Here is a 9,536-nt window from a genome sequence, read left to right as displayed (position 1 = left end):
AATGCAGTGATAGAGATCTTTAAAACTCAACACTTATAGCAAAGTTTAGTGATGATCTTCACATAAAATTTTATAGACTTAAGATCATGCACGTTTATCTTCATATGAAGAAATGAAAGGAATTGTATTAATTTGTATAATATACTAGTTTTAAACCAGAAAATTTGATTATATGGATAAAAAACGAATGTTTGTTTAAAATGTCAATTATATCACATAAAATTACTCAACGTTATGTCATAGACTATATGTAATACTATTGAATATTTTATTAACATTTAAGTAAAAAGAACTTTTAAAAAAACCTAAGAACTAAATGCCTTATTAAATCCATTAAACGAAAATAGAAAATGTAAATCGAATTTCGTATTCGATAGTAAAATATCCTTAAATCCACATTAATCACATTTTATACTGAAATAACAGCATAATATGCAGTATAAAAAAAAGTTAAATTTTTGTTATGACATTTAAAAAATTTTATTTCTTATATTATCCCCAATGAAATTTTTGGAACACGTGATTTATCTGACTCTTTATTTTTCAAGTCTAATTTTAGATATGTTAATAAGTAAATATGCATTAAACCATCAGCATTCTCATAGACGAAAGGATTATGAAACACTATTATCAAAATATTTATTAACATTTACAAAATTTTTATTTATTATGGAAATGGCTTTTTATTCCGGATTTTACTTTATAAAAAGTATGGCTTTTAGATTACAAATTTTGCTTTGTAGAGGATTTTCATTTCTATTTGTTATTTTTTTAGGTATCATAAATGAATTTGTTCCAGAAATTGTAATCGCTATTGTAGTAAATTGTATAACAATAATTTTTTTGGTGCTTACAATGAATGAAGATAATCAGGTAGTTTATCATATGTACAATAAACGAGCAGGTATTGATTATTTAAAATTTAAACTTTATATTGTCGAAGAAATGATTAGTACGAGTAAAAAAGCAACTTTGATTTTTCAAACTTTCTTAATAATGCAAGATTTTTTTACAAACGAAAGGCACTTATTTTATGTATCTCATGCTATAAATTTTGTATGTTTGGTCATAGACTATATTGTTTACAATAGCAAAATTGATAAAGAAGATGTGTACATTTTTTCATACATATTAATAATAACTTTGTGGATTTTTTTATTTTCCTATATAATAATACTTTTATGTTTTTTCAAGATCTATGTTTTAGTTCTTTTGTATATATTAGAATCATGTTATACTTTAATAGTAATATTGTTCTTGATTAGAATAAATATAACCAGAAAAATAGAAAAACTAAATGCATTTGATGGATCATATGAGGTTGCATAACCATCATTATATAAAGTGGTGGTTTCCAATTTTATGATTAAAATTCGACCATCGCATAAATTATTTAAAAATATTATATATTATTAAAGGATAATTAATATACAAGAAAAATATAAAATGAATAGTTTAAAAAATGTAAAGGCCATAAAATTAACACTAAACAGTTTATTTGCTTTGTGCTTAGACCTTGGTGTTCTTTTTATACTGGTTTATAATTAATTCAGGCTATATGACAAAAGGCAAAAAAACACACATTTGTGTTTATAAAAAAAAGATCCGTGTTAGAAAAACTAACACTATTAACTTTCAAAATATATTTATTAGTTTTTATTTAAATGTTAAATCACACAAATAGTATTAATCTATTGAAAGTGCTTAATCTAACATACTAATATTTATTGAAACAATTTGCGTATATATTTTTGTAGATAAATGTTGTGTTTAATAAATGAATTGCATTTATTATTAATTTCAGGGAAGATCGCCTGTCGATAGGAATGGATAAATTTTTGATTATTGATTAAATCCAGAAGAAAAACCATCATTACTAATTGTAAATCTATAAGATTCTGACTCATAACGATCAATAATATAGATACTATTCGAATATGGAAATTAACAAATTAACACCATTTATATCAAATGCCAACAATAATAAAACATTTTGTGAATTAGTGAAGTAAAATAAAGATTTTATTTAATTACATCAGTCAATATAATAAGAGCACTTAATTTATTATTGTTACACCATAAAATAAAAATATTCCTGTATATATCTCAAATGTTACTCATCATTTACTTGCACTTTTAATATACTTCAATTTTAAACCAATACTTTTTGTAATCATGCTCTCTGCTCATTATTAGCTCTATATTACCAAATAATTCTTCTTTATTAAATTTTTTAAACTAAGTAAATGAAAATCCTCAAAGAATTAACAGCTAGTAGTAAATTTTTACAATCCGAACGCCTTTTACTTGTATACAATATTTCGTTGAGAAAATGATTGTGGAGAGTTTTTACCTAGTTAAAAGATATATGAAAATTTCACTTAATAATGTGTATGGAGATTTACTTAATACCTTTATACAATCCTTAAAATGTAAATTAATTTTTCATAAGACCTATAGTTTCTATATATTTTTAAACTTCAGACTTTTTTAAATTTATGCGACGCTATGAAAAACCATATCCTGATTAACTGCTAGAATTTTTTTGTATTCGATGTTTACATAATACATTTATTTCTTAAAGCTTGACATAGTCGACATAAGTCACTTTTCATTTAAGCATGTAAAAGGTTTAATTTGGTTGATCAGCACTAAAATTGGTCTTGTTTTAATTACTCGAAATGTAGTACTGATTTTTTTTCTTGAAAGTAAGAGGTAGGGAGAAACCTTACATAGGGACCAGAGGGATTTGAATGTGATCCTCATCCAACTGGTACTATGAGATTCATACTCACTAAAACTCCCACCATACAACTTGCCAGTTGCAGCAAGCTCCGCCGTATCCATTGGACTTTGGCTCCAGGAGAACACTTTCCATTTATACCTCAAATCGCGTCCAGAGTGACCTCACAGCGGATATACTAAACGGGGATGGCTATTTAAACCCGAGGAGAGACATCATCGTACTGACTCAAAGGTATCTACAAGCATCCACATTGCACACACGGCTCCTTACACGACCACATCACCAGCCCGGCGTTTTTATTGGGCTACGTTGACCACTGTCTCCCACTAGTTTCGGCCACCGTGTTACAGAATCATGTAGGATAGGGTCCACGAGACCTTCTATTGCCCTACTTCGTCTAGTCTCTTAGTTAGTTCTAGGATCCCACTCTAGAGTGCACCAGCCATGGGCTCAAACTGGGCCGTACCCATTAGATTCATTTATGTATCATTAAGTCACCACAGGGGTGATACTGTTTTTTTGGCTTTGAGGTGCGTTTCTACACTAGATGCTAATCCCCCCGTGGCTGGACACACACAAGTTTCATTGAATCAACTTAATGATTATCGTGGACATTTTCATCATCTGAGTTGTTCCAACTGCATCATAGAAAGTAGAAACAATTTTGGTGCCCCCGGGAATCGAACCCAGCCATTGCTCAATGGAAGCATTGCATTCTACCACTGTGCTAAGGGCACCCCGAAAATGTAGTACTGAAATTGTTTTTTTAAACAACTTGAAAAAATTCCAATTTTAAAAAACAAAATAAATAAAATATTAAGAATAAAATTTTACGTTTTAGTAAATATAATTATGCCAAAACATTTCAAAGCACAATTAACTGCTACGTTAGGATATTTATTTAAACTAAATCAATGGTCTATGTGTTTTTATAACGACTTTTATGGAAGTAAATTGCTTATAATAAACAAAAAAATAAGTTCAAGGAATTAGGCGTAAATACTATCATTTATTCTTAATAAGAATTCTGAGCAAATATATGGAATACAGGAGAAGTTAAAATACATTTAAAAAAGTCATAAGTCAGAAAAGACCTTCTCCCAATTCTTTATACATAACAAAAAAACGGTAGAATAACTTCAGTGACCATTTGGAAATTTATGAATTTATAATACTCAAGTCAATGCTTGATCTATAAATTGTAAAATATAAAGCCCAGATTATTAACAAGATTGACATAATAGTATGTCATAGAATAATATTCTTTAAAACTTCACTTTTTCCTTTTTTGCCAAAAAATGAATTTTTAGGAATTTATTTTTTAAAAACAGATTTTTAAAAAAAAAGGGCGATATAAGGATGATGAAAAAAATACGTAAAGAATGTTCGGATATGTGAACCCCTACAGAGCTATAAGAGAGTCCAGAGGAATACATAAAAATAAAGGCATTTAATTTTATCAATCTTAGAGTGATACTTTTTATGAAAACTTTTGCCAAAATACCCCCCCCCCCCAAAAAAAAAAAAAAAAACATTGGAATCATATGATTTATTTAGTCATGATTATATTTTATATCTATAAATTTTACTAAATCATTATGCAATTCAAACCCCCAATTTTCCTTTAAAAGCTTCGAACAAAATTTTATTATAAACATTAAACGCATTTAAATAGATTATTTTCACACTTACCTTAAAAAATTATATCAGACCTACTATCGCTTATAAAAAGATCCTTAAAAGCATTCATTTACTGCTTTTCTTTATTATTTGCTAAATTTTTCATTATATTGGTTTTTATGTTTTATGAAAATATTCACTTGTTTTTTCTTATGTTCAAAAATTAAATCTTCTTTGATTATTGTTATTTCTTTGAATAATTCTTTCATAATAACATCACAATGCCACACATTATTGAGATCTTTAAAAGCTTTTTTCATTAATTTATTTTCAAATTCTGTTCCTATTCCATATCATATAGATTATCAACATTTTTATGAAAAGCCTCATATTTATAATTTTTTTAAACTTATACTAAATATTGCAATGGTTTTTTTTTTAAGATATTGTTTACTCTTGCATCAAAATTTACTACAAAGCCAGTCTTAACTAAGAATGCAACATTAATTTCCATTTCTATCTGTTTTAATCTATATTTCAAAGAATTTTTTGCTTTTTTCATACGATCAATACGACAATTATTATATAATTATTCTACAATAATTTCATTGTTATCATTTATTTCGTGCTCAGTAAATTCTAACGCCACTTTAATTTCATTTTGATTTACATAAAATTTATTTCCGAATTCATTAAAAATGATATTTTCGGCTCCTATATATAACAAAATTAATTTCATAATACACTCTGCAACTTCTTTTTTAGAATCATAAACATTTTTAAAATAATACTTTTAAATTCCTGATATATATATATATATATCTATTAAATATATATTTGCTTTTTTTTGTTCCAAATAATTATTCATCTTACTAATATTGTTTTCTTCTCTTTTGACACAATAAGAATCCCTATTTTTTCAAAGTGTCGAATAACAACCCATTATTAACATAGTTTTATTAATAAACTTTTCAGCCTTAATAATATGCAAAACTTAAGTGTATAAGACGTCGGTACGTGTCCCATTATTTTTTTTGGTTATTTCTTTCTTGATCGTCTAGTTCATCTTTTCCTATATTTTTATTCAACTCAAATTTATGTATTATTTGTCTGCATAAAAAGTGAGCACAAAAATGTTTAATGGCGTTTTTTGATTAAGAATAATGTTTTCTAATAAAAAATCTATTTTTTTCTCTGTCAAATATCATATAAAGCAGTTTATATATTATATATACTCTTTCTCTTTTTCCTATGAGATAAACTTCCACAAAAATTTTAAATTCGGAAAACAAGACTTATTAATAAAGGGTTCATTGAAATTTGTACTATCATTTGTCACAAATTTATAAAAATATTCTTCATGAGTTACGTAAAAATTATTTTGTTATTTTTTAACTCAATTTTAAATTAGAAAACTTCAAAAAAGTAATAGCATTAATTCTAAAAAAACTTATATTAGGTTGTTTAAATTCTATATTGAGGTCATTAATAAAAAGTTTTTAAACAATTTATGGTAATGTAAACTAAGTTTTCTGTCGACTGCGGCACCATGTAGTGTCCTTATCTCGATATAAAACATAACATTACTCAAGTCAAGTTAATTTATATTTACTTCAAAGAAAAAATATAAGTTATCTAATTTTATAGAAAAAATAATAGCTCTTATATCGTTATTTTTTACGAATGATATAGGAAACATTGGGGTAATGCTAGCATCATTGCAATCATGACTATCGAAGGCAATTGCTGAATAAATTCTGCCCCATATTTCTCCTTTTTAAATAAATTTTTCATAATACAAATGCGATGCACGTTCAAATTATTTTTATTTCCTCATTCGAATCTTTCATGGAATTGAATATCATTTCATATAATGGATTGCAGTTATATTATTTTTTGATCATAAATTAAAATTATGAAAGTTTTGCTACCTTTTATGTTCCTACTAAATTACCGTTTTCAAAATATCAGACTATATATTATGTCTTCTTTTTATATAATTGCAGTTCAAACGTGAAAGGTATAAATTTTTTACAAGATACTCTGTTGGTTTCATGTCTATATTTCATATAAAACTAAATATGCGATTCAATATCAATAGACACATTTACTATCAAGTATTGCTTTCCACTGTCAATTACACAGTAATTTATTTGATGTATGTCATTAAAAATTTTATCATAATGTTGGTTTAATACTAGTTGCAGTCCTTTACAACAAAAATAACGTAAAATAATATAATTTTCATAGGGTCAAAAAATATTTTTTTTTAATTTATAATTATTTTTTAATTTTATTAAATTTTGAAGGTTAAATTATATAGTCATATGATAAAGTAAAGAAATGAATGATGGATTTGTTGATTAATGATGTATCTATAAACATTTGTAAAACTTAAAGGCATACAATGATTCTAAAACAATAATAAAAAATAACATATTTTGACAGCTTTAAAAAAAAAGCACAATTTCTACTTTATTGTAAAATTCAAAAAAACTTCATGTACAAGTAAAAATTTTTCACAAAATAACAAAAAGCAGCTTTCTATAAAATTGTTAAAACTTGACATTCATGCTAAAAGTTAAATTTAATAATTTTTTGGCTGGAGAGTACATATACTTTTCCATAGTCATTAAAAAAAATTTTGCTTTAAAATTGATTCTTATGAAGTTACAAAAAAAGCATACAATAATAAAAATTCTTACTGTAATGGTAGTGCTTTTGCACACTGCCATATTTCGTAAGTATTATCTTTCATTTTTTTTAAATGTCTGTCAGACTCATCCTAAAGTCTGTCAATCGGGTCATATAAACAAACATAAGTTGTATTGTTGATATTTTATTTGGAGGCACACCAATGTTTGTAATTTTTGCAAACACTGCTAAATTTAATATAAAATTTAAAAGTAGTTTACTAAAAGGCGCTACGAAGCATGGCATCTTATTAAAGTCCTAGCAACATTAAAGAGTGCGGAAAAAATATATAAAAAGCAGTCACAAAATAGTAAAGACCATGAGATACAGAACTATTCAATTTAGAATGGTAAATGAAGAATATATATATATATATATATATATATATATATATATAAGGAGCAGGGACACTTACAGCCCCGCATTTCGGGTGTACAATTTGTTTTCGAAATCGAAAAATGAAGTGCAAAAAAATGAGTTGTAAACATTGGCTCACAATTACAAGCATTCTTATATATAAAAAACCAATTTAATAATATTTATATATAGTATTATATTCAAAAAAGGACGTCTCCATTAAATTATGTATTTCATATTAATTTAACACGTTTAATATGTAATTTTTTAAGAAAAACAGTTTAGATTAAAAAATGTGTATTTTAATTTTCTATTTCTCTGTAGTAATTATTTTTTTTATTGTTTGTTTATTATAAATGGAGATTTTCTATAAATGTTTCTTTTTAAATAGACCAACAATTAAAAAAATTAAAAAATCGGAAGTGTAAAAAACGCATCAAATTAAGATAATTGCAAAAATTTATTTATAATCATTTTTGTATCTAATTATTTCTTTATTTATTGTTTTTAATTTTATAAGTGCTTATAGTTTTTGTCTCTTTTTTGCTCCTCCTTTTTTTGCACTTCGTTTTTGGGGTTCGGAAATAAAATGAATACCCCAAAGGCGGTTCTGTTAGTTCTCTTTAGCCTATATATAAATTCGAATACAAATTATAATTTAAACTCTATTTTTATCGTATTATTAACATAATCTATGTACTTAATCTTATGATGTTGTAAAATTTGGCATGCATCATTCATTTTAGAACGTTTTTTTTAAAAATAATCTACAAATAAATTAAACACTTCAAATAATGAAATTAAGTAATTAAACTGAGTGAAAAACTTGACAAAAAAACTAAAAATGTTTTTCATATGATGGCTAAAGTGTTAAAATTGAAATATTATCAAGATATAGAGTGTCTAAACACATATTACACACAATAAAATTGTTTCATCTAGCCAAAAATTAGCATTAATCCCCCTAACTTAGTCTAAACTAATGAAAAGTATCAAAAAAAACAGCATTGATTTGTGATATAGCCTATTTACTTGGTATTATAATGTTAAAAGAAGTTGGAAAAGTGGGGGGGGGGTTATTGCCCCTCTTTTATATTTCTTTTCAAAAATTATTGAATTTTTGAAAGACGTATATATGGGGAAGTTTAAGAGTGCGCCTTCATAATTTTGTTTACATACTTAAACTTTGGCGATTTTCATCTGTTGAACTTTCCTATATCATTAAAATCACAATATCGGCTTTTTAAATTTAAACTGACTAATGCTCAAATATTCAAGTTAAAGACATGTAATACAAATAAATCAATGAATCAAAAAAGTACAGATTTACAATGTGAGGCCGACTTCTGCCTGCCTGCTTTAATGACTTTTTATTTAAAAAGGTTTTATTCTTGTTTGGTGTTGTGGAGTTTTCCAACTCTTTTTCTTTCCTTAGTTTCATCCCATCAGAAGTGCATTTGCTTAAATATTTGAGAATGATAATTTCTACATGTTTAGCAACAATTGTGTAGTTGCCCAAACATAGTATTTTAGGCTTTATAATATAATTAGAGTTTGACGTATTTCGCCGTCATCACAACTATGATGTTAGTTTATCCAAAGGCCCGTTAAAACACACGTCATTCCCTGTGCGGGGCAAGTCTCAGTATGCACATAGCTTGTCCTCTGACACTTATGGTGCCGTTGGTTGCACGCAATGCATGTAATCCTTCTAATTTTTCTTTTAGCATGTAAGATTTTTTTCATGGAGTGTAAATTAGCAAAAAAAATTTAAAAGAAATTTCAAATATTTTATATCAATAGAAAAGATCCGCCTATAGAATAGATCCGTGATCTTTTCTATGAGGGGATCTCTTAACCTGAAAATGCGATATTAATAAAAGAGTACATAATTCTAAAGTTTCAAATAACATAAATCAAGTGATACAATTTAGAGGTACAAAGAATTACAAATTAAAAATCGAAAGCAATATGTTGACATATTATTTATAAGTTTTGGAAGAATTTTATTTTTTTATAGCTTCATATCTTCAACATATACAAATAATTGATGATAACGTGTTATTATTTTAAATCGCGCATTTATAAATTAAACCCCTGCAAACACTTTTCATAATCT

At 26.1% G+C, this 9,536-nt stretch overlaps 2 protein-coding genes across 2 annotated transcripts; one reads left to right on the top strand and one right to left on the bottom strand.

Moving 5' to 3' along the window:
- Positions 1-501: 501 nt before the first annotated feature.
- VNE69_06152 (uncharacterized protein) lies at positions 502-1,329 on the top strand (the record flags this gene model as incomplete). The annotated part of the gene is made up of 1 exon (XM_065473906.1): positions 502-1,329. The coding sequence occupies one exon, from the start codon at positions 502-504 to the stop codon at positions 1,327-1,329; it is 828 nt and encodes a 275-aa protein (XP_065329978.1).
- A 3,626-nt stretch (positions 1,330-4,955) lies between these two features.
- VNE69_06151 (uncharacterized protein) lies at positions 4,956-6,065 on the bottom strand (the record flags this gene model as incomplete). Its single annotated transcript, XM_065473905.1, has 2 exons — positions 4,956-5,156; positions 5,979-6,065. The coding sequence occupies 2 exons, from the start codon at positions 6,063-6,065 to the stop codon at positions 4,956-4,958; spliced, it is 288 nt and encodes a 95-aa protein (XP_065329977.1).
- Positions 6,066-9,536: the final 3,471 nt, after the last annotated feature.

The sequence above is a fragment of the Vairimorpha necatrix genome, chromosome 6 (assembly GCF_036630325.1).
Source record: "Vairimorpha necatrix chromosome 6, complete sequence".
Taxonomy (NCBI): domain Eukaryota; kingdom Fungi; phylum Microsporidia; family Nosematidae; genus Vairimorpha; species Vairimorpha necatrix.
Note: the sequence above shows the minus strand (reverse complement) of the source record. Positions and strands in the feature narration are given on the sequence as shown.